Genomic DNA, 25481 nt, shown 5'->3' with positions numbered 1-25481 from the left:
TCCAGCTCAGTGGGTATATCTCGGGCTGCTCAGTGGGTATATCTCATCCTTGATGGAATCCGAGAGACCATGAGAAAAAGCAGCCACGAGGGCCTCATTGTTCCAAGGAACCTCTGCTGCCAGAGTACGGAACTCAATGGCGTAGTCGTACTGTGATGGACATGAGGCACTTGGCAGCAGAAGCGGAGCGTGCGGGAACGTCAAATACCATTTTAAAGGAGGCCACGAACTCAGGGTAACTCAAGACAACAGGTTTTTGCGTCTCCCATAGAGGGTTAGCCCAGGCCAAGGCTCTCTCAGAAAGCAAAGATATCACAAACCCTACTTTGCTTCTGTCCGTGGGAAACGCCTGGGGCAGAATCTCAAAGTATATCTTAACTTGGTTGAAAAACCCTCTGCATTGAACTGGATCGCCCCCAAATCGCTTGGGAAGCTGGGTGGAAACAGACATACCTCTTATAGAGGTAATACTTGAGGCAGGTGCCTGCACAGAGACTGGCGCAGCAGCAGGGAAGGCCTGCAATTTAGGTTGTACCGGAGCAGCCACAGTGGGGGGTTCCAGGTGAGCTGTGCAACTCAGGAGCGTTTGTAACGCTATGGCAAACTGATCCATGCGGTGATCTTGCTCATCCAATCTGGAAAAAATATTACCAACAAGTGGATTGACTGTATCTTCTGAATTCATGGCCTTCGCCTACTGTGAGAAACCATTAACCAGACCAAGACAGAAGTATAGTAAAATCACACTTGTTTATTAAAAATAAAAAGGTAAATAGAGTAAGCGTAGTCAAAGCATAGCCAGAGTCCAGTAACCGGATCGGGTAGTCAGCCAAACCAGAGTTCAGTAACCAGATCGGGTAATCAGCCAGGCCAGAAGTCAGGGATCCAAGTAGAGGAACAGCAAGCTGGATAAGGAGCCAGAAGGGATGTCAGCAAAGCCAGTCTTTAAACAGGAATGCAGGAGATGGTTTCTTGTGATGGGACCAGGGCGAAGGCAGAGATGAAGTAAGCTGGACAGCTTTAAGTAGGCAGGTCAGATGAGCAGGATCAGGAACAGCTGGGTAACTGTGGAGAGAGATGAGAGCTGGCAATTAGCCGACAGCTGAGCGGCCAGCTCAGAGAAGGCCCTGACAATACTACACCATGGCAGTCTATTTGTTTATACTCTTGTGAGGTGCTACTTTATTACTTTTGGATGCTGCGATCTGGGGATGTGTGGCAATCAGACCGCAGGCATTTCCCTTGATGGCACAGTTAATCATATTTAATCATCAGTGTTTTATACCTATTATTGTGATATCATTGGAATCCTGAGTGTAACCTGGTTATTGGTGATACCAGAGAGGGTGGAAGCTCCTAGGAGAAACAACTGGCACTGTTTGACCATTCTATAATTTGAGAGGGTCAATGTTTTTTGGTAAGCAGTTTGGCTTCATCACTCTGGTGCCAGGTGAAAACTTTTATACACCGAGGATTGTGTTGGGATTCCTTTCGCCAAGTTAATCATTTCTGATGAACTTTGAAGTGTTTTATGGACATTTTATTATCTTTTGAAGAACTGCACATATTTTTATACCCAAGTGGATTCATCAGTCAACTTAGGTACAACCAGCCTGTCAGAATTTTCATGTTATTATTGCAAGCAGCTATAACCACTGTGTGTTCTCCCAGTCGGGACGGCTCCCACGCCCCCCTTCCCACTGGGAGAACACAATCGAGAGAGGCAACTATTATCAGTGTTGTTGAGGGAATCTAGCAACTCAAGGTTGCAGGAAAGAAAATCGCTCCGTGTATGGCCAGCTTAACTATAGAAGGGGTTTATTTTTGGGACTTTAAATGAGGCAGTGGAATAAATGCCATATGTCTCCATCCCTGATACATTTTGAGAAGAAAAAAGGGTTGGGACTTTGAGTGAGGTGCATGACAAGCAGTGGGTAAGCAAAAAGTAAACAAAATAAATCTATGTAGTTATGCGATGGTGTCATCATAACATAGCACAATATATACCATATAAATGATGCTGAGAGCAGTTGTTTATTAAAACCACTCATCAACAGTTAGTAAAATGTAACAGTTCTTACAAGAAGTAAAACACGATTGATAAAAAAAAAATCATAATGCATAGAGCAAATGAACAAAATTGATATGAGCATGTAATGGAGAACTGATTGTAGAGAAATGATGTATCAATAATACATAGGTAGTAACAATCTCATAGATTGTATATACATGACATGACACAATGGTGATAAATAAAAAGCATGCTATAGCTCGACGTGTTTCGTGGAAATTCGCTCCACTTCCTCAGGAGCAAGATGCATGGTGTGTAAGTGTAAAGGATACACAATGGTGTGTTATAAAACCATACAATGATATAATAGCTGGTAGAGAAAGAGCCTACCCATCAAGAAAGATGGCCATCCCTGCTACACTCAGAATCAGCTCATGGTTTGACACATGATGCGGTAGAGTGAGGGCAGCCTAGAGGTGTCATGCACTGGGAACTGTAGGAACACTTGACCGCGAAGTTCCAAAACCCACACAAATGGACCTCCTAGAGGGTGCGGGTCTCCTTTGTATTGTCAATAATGACCAGCTAAACTGGCACACATGTTAAAATATAATGCCTAACCCATTAACACCTCACAGTCACCACCCAGATACATTTTGTGTGTGTGGATATACAGTATATAAAAATATATATATATATTTATTAAGAAACTGTCCAGCGGGGTTGCAGCATCAATAACATGTATTATAAATCCAGAATACAAACATACAAAAAATACCTAAACCATACAAAACGTACATTACATTTTTCTTCTCATTGGAAATATTTACAAAATAAAATCCCTATTTAAACCATGTTGGCATAAAGTATCAAGGTTACAAATCCAGACCTCTCGTTCCTTGAGAACAGCTCCCTCTTTTTAATTTACGAATCAAATCTATAACAGTATATTTAAATTACAACACCATATGACCCCGCTCAACAAAGTATCTTATTAATGGTTGTTCAATGCATTTATCTCTAATGACGTATTTATGTCGTGCAGATCTCTCCTGAACCTGCTGGGTAGTCTCTCCAACATAATAGAGGGCGCAAGGGCACCTGATTATATAGATCGGGGGTGGGTCTCCAAAATTTCTAAACAAAGGGCCAGTTTATGATCTTTAAGACTTTAGGGGATCCGGACTGTGGCCTGGCAGAGTAGAAAATGCCCTGGCATTGATGGGAGTAAATCATGCCATAGGCTTGGTGGTCAGTGGGATTAAAAAAAAATTACAAGATTGGTGTAGCATAGTTCCCCCATCTCTGGTGTCAATGAGGATTAATAGTACCTCCATCTTTGGTGTCAGTGGCAGGAATAGTACCCCCATCTCTGGTGTCAGTGGCAGGAATAGTACCCCCATCTCTGGTGTCAGTGGGAGGAATAGTACCCCCATCTCTGGTATCAGTGGGAGGAATAGTACCCCCATCTCTGGTGTCAGTGGGAGGAATAGTACCCCCATCTCTGGTGTCAGTGGGAGGAATAGTACCCTCATCTCTGGTGTCAGTGGGAGGAATAGTACCCCCATCTCTGGTGTCAGTGGAAGAATTAGTACCCCCATCTCCGGTGTCAGTGGGAGGAATAGTATCCCCATTTCTGGTGTCAGTGGGAGAAATAGTACCCCCATCTCTGGTGTCAGTGGGAGGAATAGTACCCCCATCTCTGGTGTCAGTGGGGGAGGAATAGTACCCCGAGGGCGGCCAGATGAAGGCAAAGGGCCAAAACCTGGCCCACAGGCCGCAGTTTGGAGACCCCGATATAGATCATAGAAGAGCTCCAAGTAGTAAAATATTCATTTATTTTTATCTGATAACCGTGATGGGGATATGTGAAAAAAAACAACCACTGTCCCTTTAAAAAAAAAAAAAAAAAAAAAAATCTGATCACTTTTATTTCTGTCACAAGGAATGTAAAATCCCTTGTTACAGTAATAGGCAGTGACAGGTACTCTTTATGGGGGAATCTGGGATATAAAGGACCCCAAATCCCTCCTTTGCACTTCAAAATGTAATTTTTTCAAAATCTGTGCCATCGGCAGCCGAGTAAATCGGAAGTGACGTCGCTTCCGGAATTTTACTACAGAGACCCGATCAAAGCCGAATCCGGTTTCATTCGGGTCACAGCCTAGCCGGTGCCTGGGATAATGGCCGAGCGGCTACCAAGCCGGATCGCCTATTATCACCAGATAGCCGGCCGCCCGCTCTGAAAAACGGTACCGGGGTATAGCCTGCAGCTGCAGACTATACTCCCATATATCCACTTTCTCCTACCGACGTACCGCTATGGTGGTTTGCGTGAAGTATTTAAAGAAGCGCAGTGCCGTATTGCAAAAAATAGCCTGGTCATGAAGAGGGGTAAAACATTTATTGGTTAAATAAATTTTAATGCAAAAAAAACAAACAAAAAAAAACCCACTATACATAACCCATTTTTTTTTTGGTAAAAAAATAAATGATGTCGCACCGAGTAAATAGATGCCTAACATGTCACACTTTAAAATTGTGCGCGATTGTGGAACGGTGACAAATTATGATACGTAAAAATGTCCACATGTGACACTTTGCAAATGTTTAGAGCTACCAGTTTATAGTTACAAAAGGAGGTCTAGTGCTGGAATTATTACTCTCACTATAACGTTTGCGGCAGATGTGCGGTATGAATGCCGTTTATATATGTGTGTGCGACCTACGTATGTGATTGTCTCTGAGAGCGAGAACAGGGAAAGGACAGGGAGGTGCTGTACATTTTTTTTTTTTTTTTTTTTTTTTGTGTAAATATTTATTTTAAAAACATTTCACACTGTCCCTTTAACTTTTGTAAACACTTTTTTGCCCCCGACGCGTACTTCTAAAAGCGATCAAGTCGCTAATCAGTCGCTCAGATCACTTTTAGCAGAAAGAGGATTGTCGGGGTTATGGATAACAGCTGCAGCCACAGCCTAGGTAAACCGCTTTAAAACCACATCGTATAAATACGTATTGCCGTCTTGGAGGGGTTAAAAAAAAAAATACAGCTTGCTGCATTTTATCACACCAGAAGGCGCAGGAAATGTCTGTAAATTAACTCAATAAGAAGAAAAAAAAAAAAAAGAATGAAAATAAATGAAAAAAATTATTAAAAAAAAAAAACGCACCACATAACAAACAAAGGGAACGCAGAGATGTGCGGTATAAACCTTACTTATAGTCATCTTTCCTGAGACAGAAATCGCATTTGCCTTTGGAGGAGCTTGAGGCTGGGGTTACGTCGCATGTGATCCACACGGGGATCGCATTCCTGTACAAATCACATGCAACTCTGTGTGGTGTGATTTGAACCCATTGTTTTGTATGGCTCAAATTGCACCGCATCCACACAAGAAAAGTGTAGGCACCTTTTTTTATTATTGTCGCACGGGAATCGGATCATACCCACATGATCCAATTCTAACAAATGCACTGCGTTCTGCAACCTGCTATTGGGGGTGTTAACTTTTAATTGAGACCCACAGCAGATCGCATCAACACAGTGCAGTTGACATGCAGGAAACACAATTCCTGTGCATTTCCTGCATAGGATCAGTGTGAACGGAGCCTAAAGCACGGGTCACACTTGTGTGATGCGGGAACCCTGCGAATCAAATGCGGGTTCCCACATCGCACCCGAGTCGCACGGCAGGTCACACTGCCATATGTAAACTGCCAGGAGTGTCAATACATTGTTAATGACACCCTCCATTTCAGCTCGCATATCGCACTGCGAACTGTCAGTTCGGACATGAATCGCATCGCATGGGGTGTCAACACCCCATGCGTTCCGATTCTGGTGCGGACCTAAAAAAAGGCTCCTGTGTGTGTTTGGCCCGAATGCGATATCAGCCATACTATCTGTAGTATGTATGGCTGAAATCGCATCGCACGGACATCACATGCGATCTCGCAGAGCGCAGAAGTGTTAACCAGGACTTAATCTCAGTTCATATTTGTAAACGAAAAAACGCACATTCCCACAATAAAAACTTTCCTTTTGCAGGTGCACAGCGGTGCCGTCATTTTTAAAGGCGCCCCAATGCACCTGACATACGTGTGCCAAAACACACGGCGACAACGCACTCAGCACTTTGCAGTAGGAAGATTTGGCCAAAAGAAAGAAGAAAAAAAAGGCTGTGTTCAATTTTTGCACGTAGGGTTGCGCAAACTAGCGTGCACGCCGCACTGGCCTAGGTGTGAACAGAGCAAACCCCCCCCCCCCTTTGCTGCAATGCAGGAAAAAAACGTTTTCAGAAATTATCATAACGCGCAGATAAAAACGCAGCAGCCTGGCGAGGACACAAATATCATCTGCCTGATCCTATCATAGAAAGGGATGATCTCCCCTCCCCCTCCTATACATCTCTATACTAATCCATCTGCTCCTCTATACATCCCTATAACTATCCTCAATCTGCTCCATATCACTGCCATCCTCCATACTACAACCCTATCACAAGTCTCATCTGTCCTCCATCATCTTCCTCTATCCTATAGAGCCGATATTTCCTGCCTATTATAATATATAATACTATAATCCTACATCTATTATCCACAGCAATCCTCCCGCCCATCCATTCCCCTCCACGTCTCTGTAAACAATACTTCCTGCTCCCAGCATCCCCTGTGTTTCCTTTCATATCCTTCTACATTAGATATCTATCTGTCCCCTATTAAGGCTCTGGCTGCTGGCGGCCATTTTACGGTGGACCAACTGCATTGGTTTTAATGGGAGAATTTTCAGACGCTAGAGAACAAACGGCCATTTTGTGAACCATACTCACAACATAGGTGTGTATGTATGTATGTATATATATATATATATATATATATATATATATATATATATATATATATATATATATATATATATATATATGCAATACAGATGTATATTAAATAAAACCTGCTTTGAAATTAAGTTTTAAAGTAAACAAACAGCAAACAGTGACTGAAATTCAAGTGTGGAAGTAGATGACGATGTGCAAACCAGATATAACATTGTCACTATGAAGCATATCATGTTGCTGGTGTAATGAAGTCTGCCTGTGAAATATAGACGATGTGCTGTCACCAAGTGTATCCCGGGTGTGTCCATATTGGGGCTCATTCACACCGTGTCTGTTTACCTCCATTATTCTGCACAGAATCATCGCCAATCACCAGTGACTGGATTCAAAAGGATAGATTTTTAGCCACGGACAAACCACTATTTTAATCCCTTAATTGGAATAGGTAAAGGGGATTTTTGAGATTTTTCAGGTGCAGGTATGATACAGGTATGATACAGTGATCACAAAAAATTTGTATAAAATTATTTTATTAACCAGAGATAAAAAAACAATTATAGCGAGTACACAAAACATGGTTCTTGTGGATACAGCATATACAGAATTCCATCTAGTGCTGTATCTACAAGAACCAGTGTTGCCAACCTCCCACAGCATTTTTTACTGACAAAACATGGGAAATTTACTGGCGGAGCACATTTTTTACTGGCAAACCTCAGAAATTACAGAACTCCTATTGAAAACTAACACAGTGAATATATGAACAGTATAAACATGATATGGAAACACTGACAATACCTAGAACAAAGTAAAAGAAAAATCCTACGAGCCACACTGAACCTGATGCTAAGTGTAAGCACTACTCTACTAGCTGCGTGCGTGAAACACGTCTCGTATTGCGTGTAGATAGTGAAAATAATGATGGATAACGCTGCACTAAAATGTGCGCGATGTGCCCCTGGTGTGACACAAAAACTGTTGTGCGTATATAAAACACATATAAGATGTGTAAGAGTATATACCCCACTAAAATATTGTGAAATGAACTAAATAAACATAATCACATAAAGCTGATTATATATATATATATATATATATATATATATATATATATATATATATATATATATATATATACGGTATATATATATATACACACAGTATGTATGTGTGTATATATATATATATATATATATATATATATAAATAAATGATCCTGCACTTCCGGGTATCGGGTGTGCCTGCGAGCCACAAGGCAGACTCCTGTTCTGTCAATATGGAAGTCATTGATCCTGTGTTCTTGCAAAGCAGGAACATAGATCAATGCCTTCCCTCCCCCACAGTAGTAAAACACTGGCTAGGCACACATTTAACCCTTTGATTGGCCCTTATGTTTGACCCTTTCCCAGCCAGCGTCATTAGTACAGTGACAATGGGGGTTATTTACTAAAGGCAAATACACTTTGCACTGCAAGTGCACTTGGAAAAGCAGTCGCTGTAGATCTGAGGGGGACATGCATAGAAAATAAAAAACAGCATTTTTGCTTGCACATGATTGGATGATAAAATCAGCAGAGCTTCCCCTCATTTCAGATCTTCTCCTCAGATCTACAGCGACTGCACTGTGCAAAGTGGATTTGACTTTAGTAAATAAACCCCAATGCATATTTTTGGCTTTGATCACTGCATTAGTGTCACTTGTTTCCAAAAAAGTGTCAGTTTGTGTCCGATTTGTCTGCCGCAATATCGCATTCTTGCTATAAGTCACTGATCGCCACCATCAATAATCTACATAAGTAAATAAATCCAAAAATACAGCGGGTAAAATAAGTATTAAACACGTCCCCATTTTTCTAGGTAAATACATTTCTAAAGGTGCTATTGACATTAAATGTTCAGCACATGTTAGTAACAACCCATGCAGTCCATACATACAAAGAAACCAAAACAAATACGTTCAAAAATTAAGTTATGTATAATAAAAAGGAATAAAACAGGGAAAAAGTATTGAACACGCTAACTAAAATTTACTTAATACTTAGTACAAATTCCTTTGTTGGTAATGACAGCTTCAAGACGCAGGCTCCTGTATGGAGAAACTAGTTGCATGCATTGCTCAGATGTGATTTTGGCCCATTCTTCCACACAAAAATTCTTCAAATCTTGAAGGTTCCGTGGGCCTCTTCTATAAACTCTGACCTTTAGTTCTTTCCATAGATTTTCTATTGGATTCAAGTCAGGCGATTGGCCGGGCCCTTCTAGCAGCTTTATTAGTAATTAATAGTTGTTCATGATTTCATAATATATGTCATAATAATGAAGTTGAGCTACTTCATTTTTATTACAATATTGTCTTTACTCGTGGGAACACAGGAGGAGGTTGCAGCAACTTGTATTTTTTTTTTTTGTTTTATGATCATTGTGAGTTTTCTTACGTTTTCTACACAAGGATTTTCTCATTTGGAGTTTAATATTCACACAGAGGTAGCACAGAAGCACATAATCACCCCTTATTGTAGCAGCTTTATTTTCTTTCTTTGAAACCAATTGAGGGTTTCCTTGGCTTTGTGTTTGGGATCATTGTCTTGCTGAAATGTCCACCCTTGTTTCATCTTCATCATCCTGGTAGATGGCAGCAGATTTTTTTTATCAAGAATGTCTTGGTGCATTTTTCTATTCATCCTTCCTTCATTGATATGAAGGTTGCCAGTATTGTATGATGAAAAACAGCCCCACACCATGTTGTTCCCACCTACAAACTTCACTGTTGCTATAGGGGTGTTTTTGGGGTGACATGCAGTGCTATTTGACCTTCAAACATGGTGTGTATTATAGTATCCAAAGAGTTCAATTTTGGTCTCATCTGACCAGAATATATGAGATTGTAGGCCACACCCATCCACACCAACACTCACTCCTGATACGACCAAATAAATATACCCAATCAAAAGTTTGGCAAATAATGGCCGCGGCACTTTATTGGTTTTAATCATAAGGAAAAACAACATAACAAAAACAACATAACCATAAATAATTTATCTTTATTGAGCATCAAACATCATAACTTGATGATACCCCAAACTTGTAACTGCTTACTTATCAGAACTCAAGCAGCATTACCTCATTTTAACTTGTAAATAAACGTCATTTCATTGTGTTACTGCAAATTTAATGCCTTATATTTCATTGTGTTACTGCAAGTTTAACGCCATATAGTTCTGTGCATTACTGCAAGTTTAACGCTGTATAGTTCTGTGCATTACTGCAAGTTTTACACTATTTCACTGCATTACTCCAAGGTTAACGCCGTAAATTTCATTGCGTTACTGCAAGTTTAATTCCATATATTTCATTTTGTTACTGCAAGTTTAATGCCATATATTTCATTGCTTTACTGCAAGTTTAACGCCATATATGTCATTGCATTACTGCAAGTTTAGTGCCATATATTTAATTGCGTTACTGCAAGTTAAATGCCATATAGTTCTGTGCATTACTGCAAGTTTAATGCCATAAATTTAATTGCGTTACTGCAATTTTAAAGCTGTATATTTCATTGCATTACTGCAAGTTTAATGCTGTAAATTTCATTGCATTACTGCAAATTTAGCGCCATATAGTTCTGTGCTTTACTGCAAGTTTAATGCCATACAGTTCTTTGCGTTACTGCAAGTTTAACGCCAGTGTAGTTCTGTGCGTTACTGCAAGTTTAACGCTGTATATTTCATTGCATCACTCCAAGTTTAATGCCGTATATTTCATTACGTTACTGCATGTTTAGCGCAGCATATTTCATTGCATTGCTGCAAGTTTATCACTGTATATTTCATTGCGTTACTGCAAGTTTAATGCTGTATATTTCTTTGCATTACTGCAAGTTTAACACCGCATATTTTATTGCGTTACTGCAAGTTTAACGCCGTATAGTTCTGTGCATTACTGCAAATTTAACGCCGTGTATTTCATTGCATTGCTGCAAGTTTAACGCTATATAGTTCTGTGCATTACTGCAAGTTTAACGCTATATAGTTCTGTGCATTACTGCAAGTTTAACTCCGTATATTTCTGTGCCTTACTGCAAGTTTAATGCCATATATTTCATTGCATTACTGCAAGTTTAATGCCATATAGTTATGTGTGTTACTGCAATTTTAATGGTGTATATTTCATTGCGTTACTGCAAATTTAAGGCAATACATTTCATTGCGTTACTGCAAGTTTAACGTCATATAGTTCTGTGCGTTACTGCAAGTTTAATGCCATATATTTCATTGCGTTACTACAAGTTTAACAATACATAGTTCTGTGTATTACTGCAAGTTTAACGGCATATAGTTCTGTGCCTTACTGCAAGTTAATCCTTGTGTATTTAATTGCGTTGCTGCAAGTTTTCCGTTGTATATTTCATTGCGTTACTGCAACTTTAATGCTGTATATTTAATTGCGTTACTGCAAGTTTAATGCCATATAGTTCTGTGCATTGCTGCAAGTTTAATGCCATATATTTCATTGCATTACTGCAAGTTTAACGCTGTATAGTTCTGTGCATTACAGCAAATTTAACATTGTGTATTTCATTGCATTACTGCAAGTTTAACGTCGTATAGTTCTGTGCGTTACTGCAAGTTTAACGCCATATAGTCCTGTGTGTTACTGCAAGTTTAACGCTGTATAGTTCTGTGCGTTACTGCAAGTTTTTCTTTATTTTTATTATTTTTATTGCAGGTTTCGAAGTTAACAGTACATAACAGAGCCTATTGGCCATACCCAGGCTCAATTGCTTAGCAAAAAAAAACCAGAAACAAAAGGACTATAAAAAACACAATACAAACAACCTACCTAAAATCAAGGCACCCTAAACTATCGAAAAGTTGGTATGCTCTAACTGCCCACACAGGCTGAAATATTAGGATTCTTATTGGCCACTCTCCCTCTCATACATCCTACTGAGCTAACTCGGGAATTTATGAAAATACGGACTCTCCCATATCTTATGTGTCAGGAAATACTCCCTCTAATGAAGCATGAAATGTAGAGTTGTACAACAATATATACTGTTAATTACTTATCCAAGTGTTAACTAGTCATCTGAAGAATTAGCATTAGTGGATTTCACCCAAATGTTCCACACTTTATGGCATTTCTTGACACAACCTCTAGACAGATAGGTGGTTTTGTATAATGGCAGGGCTGAATTGACCATTTTCCATAAGTCAGTTGAGGGTGCGGAGGTGGATTTCCATTGCATGACAATGGCCTTGCGTGCATAATAAAGTAGTATCTCCAAAAGAGTTCTAACTGCTCGGCTAGGAGCCAGTGGATCTACAAGCCCCAGCAAACATATTTAACGCCATATATTTCATTGCATTACTGCAAGTTTAACGCCGTGAATTTCATTGCGTTACTGCAAGTTTAACACCATACATTTCATTGCGTTTCTCCATATAGTTCTGTACATTACTGCAAGTTTAATGCCATACAGTTCTGTGCGTTACTGCAAGTTCAACGCCAGTGTAGTTCTGTGCGTTACTGCAAGTTTTATTACTGTATAGTTCTGTGCGTTATTGCAAGTTTAACACTGTACATTTTTTAATTGCGTTACTGCAAATTTACCGCCGTATATTTCATTGCGTTACTGCAAATATAACACTGTATATTTCATTGCATTACTGCAAGTTTAACGCTGTATATTTCATTGCGTTACTTCAAGTTTAATGCCGTATATTTCATTGTGTTACTGCAAGTTTGATGTTGTATATTTCATTGCGTTACTGCAAGTTGTAACGCCATATATTTCATTGCATTACTGCAAGTTTAACGCTGTATAGTTCTGTGCATTACTGCAAGTTTAACACCATATAATTCTGTGCTATATGGCGTTAAACTAGCAGTAATGCAATGAAATATACAGCGTTAAACTTGCAGTAACGCAATGAAATATACGGTATTAAACTTGCAGTAACGCAATGAAATATACGGTGTTAAACTTGCAGTAACGCAATTAAATATACGGCGTTAAACTTGCAGTAACACAATTAAAAAATATATACAGTGTTAACCTTGCAGTAACGTACAGAACTATACATCGATAAAAGTTGCAGTAACGCACAGAACTATATGGCGTTAAATTTGCACTAACGCACAGAACAACACTGGTGTTGAACTTGCATTAACGCACAGAACTGTATGGCATTAAACTTGCATTAATGCACAGAACTATATGGAGAAATGCAGTGAAATGTATGGCGTTAAACTTGCAGTAACACAATGAAATGTATGGCGTTAGACTTGCAGTAACGCTATGAAATTTATGGCATTAAACTTGCAGTAACGCAATGAAATTTACATCGTTAAACTTGCAGTAACGCAATGAAATATATGGCATTAAATATGTTTGCTTGGGCTTGTAGATCCACTGGCTCCTAGCCGAGCAGTTAGAACTCTGTTGGGGATACTACTTTATTATGCACATAAGGCCATTGTCATGCTATGGAAATCCTCCTCCGCACCATCAACTGACTTATGGAAACGCCTGGTTAATTCGGCCCTGCCATTATAGAAAACCACCTATCTGTCTAGAGGTTGTGTCAAGAAATGTTATAAAGTGTGGAACATTTGGGTGGAATCCGCTTATACTAATGCTAATTCTTCAGATGACTAGTTAACACTTGGATAAGTATCCCACTGTAGATATTCACTCACTGAGCTCCCAGTCTTTTACTAGACTTCCAGATCCCAGTCATCTCTGGATCCCCCTTAGCTCTTCCACAGCTATCCCACTGTATAATCCTCAAGCGTCACCCTGCTATCCTGCTGGGTCCCTGGCTTGGCACTAGCTGATGCTTTCCGACTTCTTCACCATCCATGGCTGATGAGAAGACTGCTCAAGTACTTGCTTCAGCTTACTCACAGTAGTCTCCGGTAACAAGGTGGACGGGCCCTTAGTGGCGACAGCTTCCCCTCTACTTCCGAACACAACCTGGTTCCCCCTGTCTGGCGGACTCCAATCCTGCAGTCCAAACCCTACGTTGCTTCTCCTGCTCCTGGATGGGCCTCAGGCAGCCTAGCAGCCAGGTGTCCCCGGGATAGGCCTCAGGCTTATGGCCTAGCAGCCCGGGGCGACATAACACACGTCCACCCAAACAGCCGTCTAGGTGGCACAGAACCCCGATCACCTGGCTCCACCCAAATAAATAGGCTATCCCAGCAGGCCAAGGGACTTAAAGAAACCCTTGCCATATTGGCTGAGACACCCTTACCATTCATGATCTGTCCTTGCTATGCCCTTGTCTTGTCTAATGTCACCAGCTACAATGCCACCTAGTGACAGAAGAGAGAAGGGCAGCAGTTCCAGAATTAGGGGGAAATCAGTGGATCTCCTAACAATTAGCCAGGACAATTACTACCTGGCAAACTAAATTGGTTAGCAACCCTGCCTAAACACCAGGGTGCTATAAAAATGTAACTATCTTTATTCCTCATGTGCATCCTTGCTGAGATGCTCAACATTTTAGATTTGTAATCTTTTAGGATTTTTTATCTATCTCAATGTGTCCAATAAAGTCCCTTGGGCATTGTTGTTTTGTATAGGATGTTGCACAAAAGACTGCAATCACAGCTCTAATTAAGCCTACTGGCCTACTGGCATATCTGCCTACAGTACATGGAGGTTTCATAAGATTTAGATTGAGGTAAAAAAAGTGAACTTTCTTCGCTGCAAAGGTTTCTCAATTGCTTTAGGAATTTATTGATGTATTTTATGTGCGGAGATTTAATTTAAGCAGATGAGAAGCAACAAGAACCTAATCTTATCCCAGTATCTGACACTTCCGACCACATTGATCTCATCACTATTTTTAAAAATGTGACTCATGTTATAGATTACTTCAATGCTTTGTAAAGATGCAATAGACATCCTAAAAACAAAATAATTTCCTGTGAAATTAGAAGGTTCCTTCATTAGTTTGTGGTTCCTGTACGGGGTCATGTGCCCAAGCGACATCCACTTCCTCCTGCCTAGAGGATATTTGCCATGCGATTTGTCATAACCCTCCATGCGCTGTGCTGTTCACACACAGGCAATTAAAACCATTTAAAAATATGACTTGGAACTAAAATAAATAAGACGGGTGGATCGTTGTTTGCTGGAGAAGTATGAAGTCATCTGACAGAGATACCGTTCTCAAAAGGAATTCTCTTCAGCAAATTCTCAAACAGCAAAGTATCGAACTCCAAGTGGATTCAAGAGACACAAAATGCAGCTCTGTATTTATTAATAAATCATTATTTTAGGAGATGTATGGGGTTCTTAAGAAAAAAAAATAAACACACATATTCACCTCCATGCTGCAGCATTGGTGTCATGCTAAGCTCAAGAACTGAGTGATCACAGATGATCACTCAGTTCTTGGTCTTCGCGGTTCAGAAAGTGGTGGCTCTTAGTCACCGATCTCTGCTCTGCCCCTTCACCTTTCACTGGGGCGCTGGGCTGGAGAGGGTGCAGCTGCAGCTGGCTTCAGCTATCAGCTGTGTGCTGAGAGCCAGAGCCAGCTGACAGCGGGCCTTAGCTCAGAAGAGCAAAAGTAAGTGCACTTCTGTGAACCTCAAGAGATTTATAGTCAAAGTAGCTTTGGCCATACTGCTTTTGTAAAGTAGAACTATGGGAAAAATAAAAAATGATATACTGTAGATGATGCAGTAACATAGTTTAAGTACCTGTTGATCCTGCCAGTTTTTTTTCCACTTCCTGTAATAGAGTGACAACACTCTTCATTCTGCAGTAAAATCTGGACAGCAGAATTGCCACCCTGTAGTCAGGGTAGTCTTAGATCAGTGTTTCCCTGGGGTGACGCCTGGGTTTGCCCCGGGGTGCTGTGAGAATGGGACCCAATTTGTGAATATGCTATGGGGACCTCTGATATGAACGAGGGACTCTGATGTGATACTTCTGGGCTGGTCATGTGATCAGCTCCCAGCGCAGGCTTCAGGAAAGAGGAGGGACAGTGGACATCAGATGCCCAGTAGTAAGTCTATGGGTGATGTCACCACCCAGGCTCTACAGCTATTGTCACCACTCTCTCCTCTCCCCTGAGGAGATCACATGACCAGGCCAGAGCTCCCTTAGATTAGGCAGGTATACACGTTTTTTTATAGGGTAGTTAGTATAGGCCTAAAATGGTGTTGGGAGCCAGTGTAAGCTTAGACAGATTTAGATTGGACTTCTACTTCAATAATAAAGGAACTATAAACCTTCCTACCTGTACCTTGTGTTTTTCACCTGCATAAGATGCTCATTAATCATGTAGTCTCATCGTTTCATTTGTTTCCCTCTGTGCACAGCTTATAGTAGAGATAAATCTTCTAGAAAAAATATGCACTGTCACTGTACTGGCTGAGAAGGGGTTAGCATCAGGGGTGATCCTCGATTGCAACCAGTCGTCCTGTCCCTGCAGCTGAAAAACACCCCCACAGCATGATGCTGCCACCACCATGCTTCACTGTTTTGACTGTATTGGACATGTGATGAGCAGTGCCTGGTTTTCTCCACACATACCGCTTAGAATTAAGGCCAATAAGTTCTATCTTGGTCTCATCAGACCAGAGAATCTTATTTCTCACCATCTTGGAGTCCTTCAGGTGTTTTTTAGGAAACTCCATGCGGGCTTTCATGTGTCTTACACTGAGGAGAGGCTTCCGTCGGGCCACTCTGCCATAAAGCCCCGACTGGTGGAGGGCTGCAGTGATGGTTGACTTTCTACAACTTTCTCCCATCTCCATCTCTGGAGCTCAGCCACAGTGTTTTTTGGGTTCATCTTTACCTCTCTCACCAAGGCTCTACTCCCCCAATAGCTCAGTTTGGCCGGACAGCCAGCTCTAGGAGGGGTTCTGGTCCTCCCAAATGTCTTTCATTTAAGGATTATGGAGGCCACTGCCAATGTATTGTTAATGGCACCCAAACACAGATTGTAAGTGCAGTGCATTTGTAGGCACCAAATCGCATGTTAACCCAGTACCATGTGGTTTGGAACAGAGCAGGAAAGAGAAAGAGATTCCTCCATTCAATGAAACCAGGAATAACATTAAAATAAAAATATTTCATGGAAAAAAAATCATCACTTTTGGAAAGGGTGGTAGGACAGGTAGTTGTTTTTTTTTTTTTTTTTCCGAGGAGAATGATTTAGGGCAGGGGTCTCCAAATCTTCTAAATAAAGGGCCAATTTCCTGTCCTTCAGACTTTAGGGGGGCTGTACTAGGGGCAGTTTGAGTAGAAAATGTCCTGGCTTCTAGTTGGAGTAAACAGTGCCCTATCTTTGGTGTCTGTAGGAGTAGTAGTGCCTCATTGTTGATGTCAGTGGGAGGAATAGTGCCCCATCGTTGGTGTCAGTGGGAGGAATAGTGCCCCATTGTTGGTGTCAGTGGGAGGAATAATGCCCCATTGTTGGTATGAATTAAATGAATTATGCCCCATCGTTGGTATCAATTAAAGGATTAATGCCCCATCATTGGTGTCAATGGAAGGAATTGTGCCCCATCGTTGGTGTCAATGGAAGGAATAGTGCCCCATTGTTGGTGTCAGTGGGAGGAATAGTGGCCCATTGTTGGTATTAATGGAAGAAATGGTGCCCCATCGTTGGTGACAGTGGAAGAAATTGTGCTCCATCGTTGTTGCCAGTGGGAGGAACTGCACCCTTTTGTTGGTGTTAGTAGGAGGAATTGTGCCCAATTGTTGGTGTCAGCGACCGGAATTATGCCCAATTGTTGGTGTCAGCGACCGGAATTATGCCCAATTGTTGGTGTCAGCGGCCAGAATTATACCCTATTGTTGGTGTCAGTGGATGGACTAATGCCCCAAGGGCCAAATAAAGGCCAGCAAATGACCGCAGTTTGGCATTACGCCAAGCCTTTAGATTAGCATGACAACCTTGGGAACCTGTGTTTTTAGAAATAGTGAGTATAATTTTTAGTACATATTTGTTTTGTAGAGGGATTTGAATGATTTCTTTTAGGCGTCAGAAGCCTGCATAGCATTCCTATGCAGATGCTTTTCATTATTTGGGAATGACATGGGTGGGAAAACATCAGAAATGGGAGGACATGATTTTACTGAATTTATAAGATGCACCCCTGCTAATAAGATGCCAATGGCAACCTGATTTGGACTGCCCATTATCTGATAGGAATAGTAATTGTTTGTGCAGGCTATAGGTGTAATCACACATATTTATGCTGTACACCTTAGAGTGTAAACCGTCCCTTTTGTTGTGAAAAAATATTAATTTACAACGTTTTTGCAAGGATTTTATCACATTATATAGCGTGTTTTAACTATCACAGAGTTTTACCTGCTGTTTTCATACTTAAACTGACTCACTCCCACGAGATTTGTAAGTGGCCGGGTCTGCCAGTTACAATTGCGTCATTACCAATGCTGTAATAAGGAGAAAATTACAATGAGACATTTTCATGGGCAGGCATTGAGATCATCGGGAGGGAGGGGTGGTGGCAGGCGGACAAAGTAATAATCTTTTTTTTTTTTTTTGCCAAAAGCAGAGCATTTATGAAATTCAGCTACAGTGAAAAAAAAATTTTTTTTTTCTTCCGCTCTATAGTCATTCCACAAAATCGGTCATGGACTTTGTCAATAGCAATGAAAACATCATCTTTGTCCATAACACTATCCACCTGATATCCCAAATGGTCGACAACATCATCATTGCTTGTGGAGGAATATTGCCTTTGTTGTCAGCTGCCACCTCGCCAACTGTAAGTACAATATTGCCATCTAGTGGCCTTTTGTAGGGATGTCATTTGTATTAATAGTTTTCAGTAACTTAGTTTGTAAGTATAGATTACACAAACCGAAAACCGTAATATCCACTTCTTTTAGGGCGGACACTTTTTTTTTTCTTTTTTGTTGCTAAGTATTTATTTTGCTTAAATAGATTTTGTTTCTTTATTTTTTTTAACTGACAAGCATTGTTGTATTTATATATCTTTCAGTTTTCCACAAGTACTTTTTAATTGGTAGCATTAGCTATTGAATCTGCTTTAAACTTGTTTTTATTTTTTGATTTTAATGCTTTTTTTTCTTGTACTGTTGTGGTCTGTTGTCTGTGTGTCTATTGTTTGTCCAGGGTTCTAAGGTTAGTATATCTGATGTAAGTTTTCGTTTTATTATTATCTTTTTTCCCCCCTCTCTCCCTTTCCGCCACACACTTCATTGTATGCTGTGTCTCACTCTGTGTTATAACTTAAACCATGATGCATGCATGTAAATTTTTCCAAAGTATACACAAACTTGATGCAGTTTAGCTGCCTTGGTGGCTTCATGAATGGAGAATGGAGAAAGTGTTTAGCTTGCTCAGAAAAAAAACAAAATGGATCCCTTCTGCCATTTTTTACAATAGGTAAGAAATGAAAGGGAGGATCTGATTGGATGCTTTTTATAGTACACAACCATTCGCTTTCTCTGGTTTTCATACATGAGTCCATGTGTTGCTTTGGTTGATGCCATCTATAGTCCAGTCATGAGCCCAATATACAGTATTTTGTATGGTACAGTTCTAGGTAACATGGCAATATCTTGTTTCATTCGTTCTTTGCTTTATGTTCTTCCCGTTCCCTGTGGTGTAGCGGGTCCCAGTGAAGAGTTACTTGAGCGCCCTGTTTTGATGTATATAGTTGTTGCTGTACATTTGACAATGTCCTCTCACTATGGTATACTGCTTGTGCAGACTCTTTCTCCATTAGTAACTGTTAAACTCACCACCTACTCCCAAGCAGAGGCAGCTGGTGGTATATTTTTTTTGGGTGGACAACAAACTATCAACCCGCCGCCACCCCAAGCCCCCCCCCGGGTCGGGTCATAGGCACGTCAGTCGTTTGCTCACCAGCCCCGCACTTACCCCACCTAGGTCGCAGGCAGCGCTTCCTCTGGGTGGTGGGCGGCTTCTCCTCCTCCTGGTGTATCACAACAGCTTCCCCTGCTCCCCCTTCCTTCCTCCCTCCCTCCTCGGCAGCCAATAGGATCGCTTCTCCTCTCAGCCAATCAGGTGGCGGGTCTCAGAAATGACTTCCTGATTGGCCGGGAGGAGAATCGGGAAGACAATAGGGAATATTAATTTACTGTTGTCACACAACTGGGTGGTCTCTGCGCCCCAAGCCCACCCTTCTTTGAAGCCTATTAGAGCCTCTGGCTCTAATCATATGCTTCTAAAAAAAACTCACAGCACTGTCCTTCCTAGAGTATGTATGTATGTGTGTGTGTGTGTGTGTATGTGTGTGTGTGTGTGTGTGTGTGTGTGTATATATATATATATATATATATATATATATATATATATATATATATATATACACATACATAAAGTTCATTCCAAGTCCTTTGCAACAGCAGCCGTCCCAGAGAAGACTTGAAAAATGTCACTAATTATTTTTATACATTTAATAAGGTAACCACAGCGTAGGTATATAAAAATAATTAAGATCTAATTTCTAGCACCAGCTGCCTTCACTTGCTGTAGGTTATCAGTATCTATGAAGTCAGTCTCATGTCACAGCCGTTAAAGCTCAGCTGACTTTTTCATTTAAATTGGTGTAATTCATTTCAGGTGCATCCTTGTTTCTAAGGCTGGGTTCACACTGGTACCACATGAGTCATAGCACTGTGGATCCGACTTTGCCGACTTCAATGATCGGGATCCGACTTTGATTTCGACAAGGCCCTTTTTGTCTGGTATGAATCTTTAGGGGAAACTCCAAAAAAACAAAAAACGGCATAAGGTTCCCCCATCTAAGACTATACCAGACCGTACGGTCTGGTATGGATTTTAAGGGGAACCCCCATGCCAAAAAAAAAATGCTGTGTGGCCCCCCCCCAAAATCTATGCCAGACTCTTATCCGAGCATGCAGCCTGGCGAGCGCCCCTCCCCCCCCGGTCCTAAACCATACCAGGCCACATGCCCTCATCATGGGGGGTGGGTGCTTTGGCCCTGCACCCCCCGCCTCTTCCCAACAACCCTGTCCGGTGGTTGTCAGGGTCTGCGGGCGGGGGGACTTATCACAATCTGGAAGCCCTTTTAACAAGGGGGGCCCCAGATCCCGGCCTCCCACTCTATGTGTATGAATACCTAAAAAGTGTCAAAAATAAAAACAGTACACAGGTTTTTGAAAGTAATTTATTAAAGCAGCTCGGCATCTCTTCTACTTCTGATGTCTTCATCCTCTAGTTCATCTCCCTCCGCTGATATCTTCCTCCGGTTCTTCTCCCTCCGCTGATGTTGATGTCTTCCTCCGGTTCGGGTCTTCTCCCTCTGGACGGTGACGTCACAAGGGGACGGGTCCTCTGGATGACTTCACCAGATGGCCGCTCCCCATGGCTATATAAGTAATGGCACACAGCGGCCCTAGCATTACAGCAGGAGCGAGCATCGGGAGAAGATCGGAGGAAGAACAGAGGGAGAAGACAGCGGAGAGAGGAGAACCGGCAGTGCAAGAAGACATCAGCGGAGCGAGAAGAACCTAACCAGAGGAAGGCATCAGTGGAGGGAGAAGAACCAGAGGAAGATGTCAGCAATGGAGGGAGAAGAACCAGAGGATGAACAAATTGGAAGGAGAAGAGAAGCCGGTGCTGCTTTAATAAAACCTTTGTCAAAAACTTGTGTACTGTTTTTATTTTTGACACTTCTTTTTTTTTTTCTAGGTGAATGGGTAGGGGTACAATGTTCACTTGTTCACATAGGGTGGGGGGCCGGGATCTGGGGGCCTCCTTGTTAAAAGGGCTTCCAGATTCCGATTTACGCCCCCCGCCTGCAGACCTTTGTTCCCATCAACATGGGGACAAGGTGCTTTGGGGGGGGGGGGCAAAGCACCTTGTTGAGGGCATGTGGCCTGGTATGGTGCAGGAAGTGGGGGGGGGGGGCGCTTGCTCGTCCCCACCCTCTTTCCTTACCTGCCGGGCTGTGTGCTCAGATAAGGGTCTGGTATAAGTTTTGGGGGACCCCACGCCGTTTTTTTGGCATGGGGGTTCCCCTTAAAAACCATATCAGAGCGAAGGGTCTGGTATGGTCTTGGAGGTGGAATTCTATGTCTTTTTTTTCTTTCTTTTTTTTGGGTGTGGTGTTCCCCTTCAAGATCATCAGAGCACAAGTTGCATGCCAATGTCGGATCAGTTAAGACGATGAACCGTCTTCAAACCTATTCAATGGACTGAACTAGGATCAAAGTCGGACCAAAGTAGTGCAGGAACCTTTTTCAAAGTCAGACCAGTTATTGATTTATACACGTCTTGCGACATGTGCTCCCAATGTCAGAGCGTTTGTTGTAACAGTGTGAACCCAGCCTAAAGCAGCAGTAGCTTAAATAGAATGCTTCCTACTAATTGTAGAGGTCTGGCTTTAATTCAGCACAGGGGCATGTTAGAACTCTGTAGGGAGACCACAGTGGTCCTGTGGCTTTTTGATAAATAAAACAAACTGTAAGATGTTGTTAGACAAACTGTATGACAGAGTTCACACTGGCATTAAGAGCAGGCGTTTAACAGGCATTTTAAAAATGCCCCTCAAACGCCTATGCACAAGATATAATAGACAGCACAGTATGCTGTCCACACTAAGCGCAAGCATCACGTCGCTTCAAAATTGAGTCAGGAGGTATTGAAAACTATGGTAACACTACGCAAATGCTCTGGCAGGCATTTTCGGCGCAGTTTTGGTGTGGTTGCGGCGCGTTAAAATAAGTTTATTTCTCTCACTTTCCATTGTGGAGAAGTTTTAACGCTCATCAAACGCTACAAAACCACTTGTAAGATGCCCCATTCTAAAGCTCATTGACGCCTATCTGACACCCATACTAACGCTATAGGAGCTTTGTTGAGCGTCAGAAATTAAGTCAAGTGTGAACAAGCTCTAAGAGGTTTTTTTTTTTTTTTTTTGCCCCTGGAATATATTTAGCTGATTTAAACTGAAAGTTAAAAGATAAGTTCACCTTTTAAAAAAAAATAAATAAATATACATCTTTTTGCAGGTAAAAAAAAGTGCAATTTTTTTTGTTTTTTTTTTTGTTTTTTTTTTTATTGGGAGCCTGCAAAGCAATGAACCCACGATCTACTATGCAGGGCTCTTGCAGACTGTGTATAATCTGTGTGCTTGTACCTCATACGAGCATTCAGTTACACACTGACAGGAACTTTCAATTGACTACCACAGCGCTGTGGTAGTTAATTGAGAACTACAACCCGACAGTCGCTACCCTGAACATGTTAGAAAAGGTGAACTTCTCCTTTAAAGTGATTGTAAAGGGTGTTTTTTAAAAATAATAAACAATATTATACTTGCTCTGTGCAATGGTTTTACACAGATAAGCCGTGATCCTCCTCTTCTATGCTCCCTGGCCAGTGCTTTTGGCTGCTCCTCTTATGGTGGCACATCTGTGGGCTCAATCCTGAGTCATGATGTTTGTGTCCATAGACACAGACAGCTTGGTTCTGCCCTGACCCCACTCCCTCATCACTGGATTTCATAAAAAGCAGCAGGAACCAATGGCTCCCGCTGCTATCAATCTGCCCTGTGTGGACAGAGAGGAACTGCTCTCAAGCACAGCGCTGGATTGAGATTGGGCTCAGATAAGTATAATGGGGAGGGGGGCTAGCAGGGGGAGCTGCACACCGAAGGTTTTTTACCTTAATGCAGAGAATGCGGCGCCCGCAGAAGTGATCGAATGGCTGTTCAGCCACTCTAATCACTAATGCGTTAAATCAAATCTCCTATAGAGCTGTCAGTCTATCTGTGTGCCCATACATCCGGTACGGACAAGCAGATACACTGACAGGAAGAATCAATAAACTACCACACTTCCATAGTATCGTGGTAGTTGATTGAGAACTATAAGCAGACATCCGCAAAGGATGTCGGCACTTGTAGTTCATTCATTGACAGAACTTGGTAAATGAATGACGCGCATGTGTGGGCAGAGCCTCGCTGATTTAAAAAACTGACAGCTAGTACAGGGAACTTCTCCCTGTACTGCTGTCATGGGGGGGGGGGGGGGGGGAGAATCAGGCAGTGGTCTACTCCGGGAAAACTTCCCTTAGCTACAACATTCCATAGGAGACTCCTCTGCATGCATGCTCCCACTGGCACCTGCAAATGACTCTCCTTTAGCTGTTTACATCAGTGCAGCTCAGCGAGTGACTGAGAGGGCAGCTAGAGTCTGTGCTGTCTTTGGTAAAGAGATTTTGTTACATAATCGGGGCACACCCCCCTACAAGGAAGTTCTGGATAAGTGGCGCTGTTGTATCTGGAGCCAGTGCTAGTGAAGGAGAAATGTAGGTGATTTTGGCACACAATGCACTGTATTAAGCAGTGAATGTGGCTTTCATCAAACGTTCACCGTTGGTAAATCTAATTAAAAACACACACAGTTGAAAGATTCACCTTCTGAGAATGTTAGATCCAATACATTATAAATATGCCCCAAAGTGTACGTCAATGGAAAATAAGGACATGTGCAGTGCATCTCTACAATTCATGAACGTTTTCCCATGTTTTATTCCTGTAAAGACTCTGCAAATACAGAAAAATACCTGTTGATTTGCCAGAATTGCACTCAGCCTCTAGTTTCCCATTGTGGGCTGACGACACAGCTTTTTTGTAGACTGCATTGTCTCAGCTCTGCCCAGTTTCTTTTGCTAAACCACTCAACCACTCCAATTTGTCTCTAAAGGATAGGCGCTAACTGTTAGGTCTAAAATAAAAACTGGGAGCGATAAAAAAAGCCTTTGAGATAACACAGGAAGTATGCACAGGACTCAGCACAGCTATGAACTTCTGAAATGAGCAACATTTTCTTTTGCACTTCTAAACCAGATGCAACAGAATGATCTCAATGGTATATTTAACAGAGTTTTTAAATAGGAGTAAGTAACTGTTTCATTAAATATATATCAATCTGCCTGCGCTCAGGATAATAAACCATTAACAGTGAACAAAGTCCTTCACAGACCAAATAGTGGTATTCAGAGTTGATAAAAGCACCTCAAATCAGTGCACTTTACCGCAAAGGGTGATGAAAGATATCCCCCACCGCCACCACAGTACACAGAGCCTCTTACCCTCAGCGGTGGACCACCCAATCATAAGTGGTCAACAGCGCTCAGTTCAACATCAACCACCATCAAAATATCCAGACAGCCTCTTGGCAGCTTAGAATCTAAATTGATCAGTCCACCAGAAGGGGCACCAAACCATGCAAAATTCAGGAAGCAGAACTAAAACGCCTCATTGTGCAATATTAAAGTGGTTGTAAACCCTGTTACACCACCTGTTACACCACCTGTTACACTACTTTTACCTACAGGTAAGTCTAACAAGGCTTTACCTGTAGGCACCTTGAATATCTCCTAAACTTGCACAGTTTAGGAGATATTCAGTATATGCACTGCTGCCAACGTCATTGGCGCATGTGCACTGAAGAAACGGGCTGCTGGTGCCATTTCTTCAGGAGTCGTGTCGTGACCGGCGGAGCCGTGAACCCAGTAGTAACTCCGATGGAAGATGTCCGTGCTGTACTTGGAGGGCCGACGCCAATCCAAAGCATCGTTCTAAGGTAAGCATTTCATAATGAGCTAGTATGC

General features: G+C 41.7%; 1 protein-coding gene across 9 annotated transcripts in view; it reads left to right on the top strand.

The window, feature by feature from the left end:
* Nucleotides 1-25481, top strand: part of NBEA (neurobeachin) — a 919734-nt gene that overhangs the window by 424875 nt on the left and 469378 nt on the right. For 7 of the 9 annotated variants that reach the window (XM_073613318.1, XM_073613319.1, XM_073613325.1 and 4 more), the window contains exons 24-25: nt 18459-18612; nt 18984-19007. In XM_073613318.1, the coding sequence (XP_073469419.1) occupies nt 18459-18612; nt 18984-19007 (178 nt within the window). The remainder of the gene's footprint in view (nt 1-18458; nt 18613-18983; nt 19008-25481) is intronic. The other 2 variants (XM_073613326.1, XM_073613320.1) reach the window with 1 other exon arrangement.

The sequence above is a fragment of the Aquarana catesbeiana genome, linkage group LG02, assembly GCF_042186555.1.
Source record: "Aquarana catesbeiana isolate 2022-GZ linkage group LG02, ASM4218655v1, whole genome shotgun sequence".
NCBI lineage: Eukaryota > Metazoa > Chordata > Amphibia > Anura > Ranidae > Aquarana > Aquarana catesbeiana.
The sequence above is the reverse complement of the archived record's forward strand: the minus strand, read 5'-3'. Positions and strand labels throughout refer to the sequence as shown.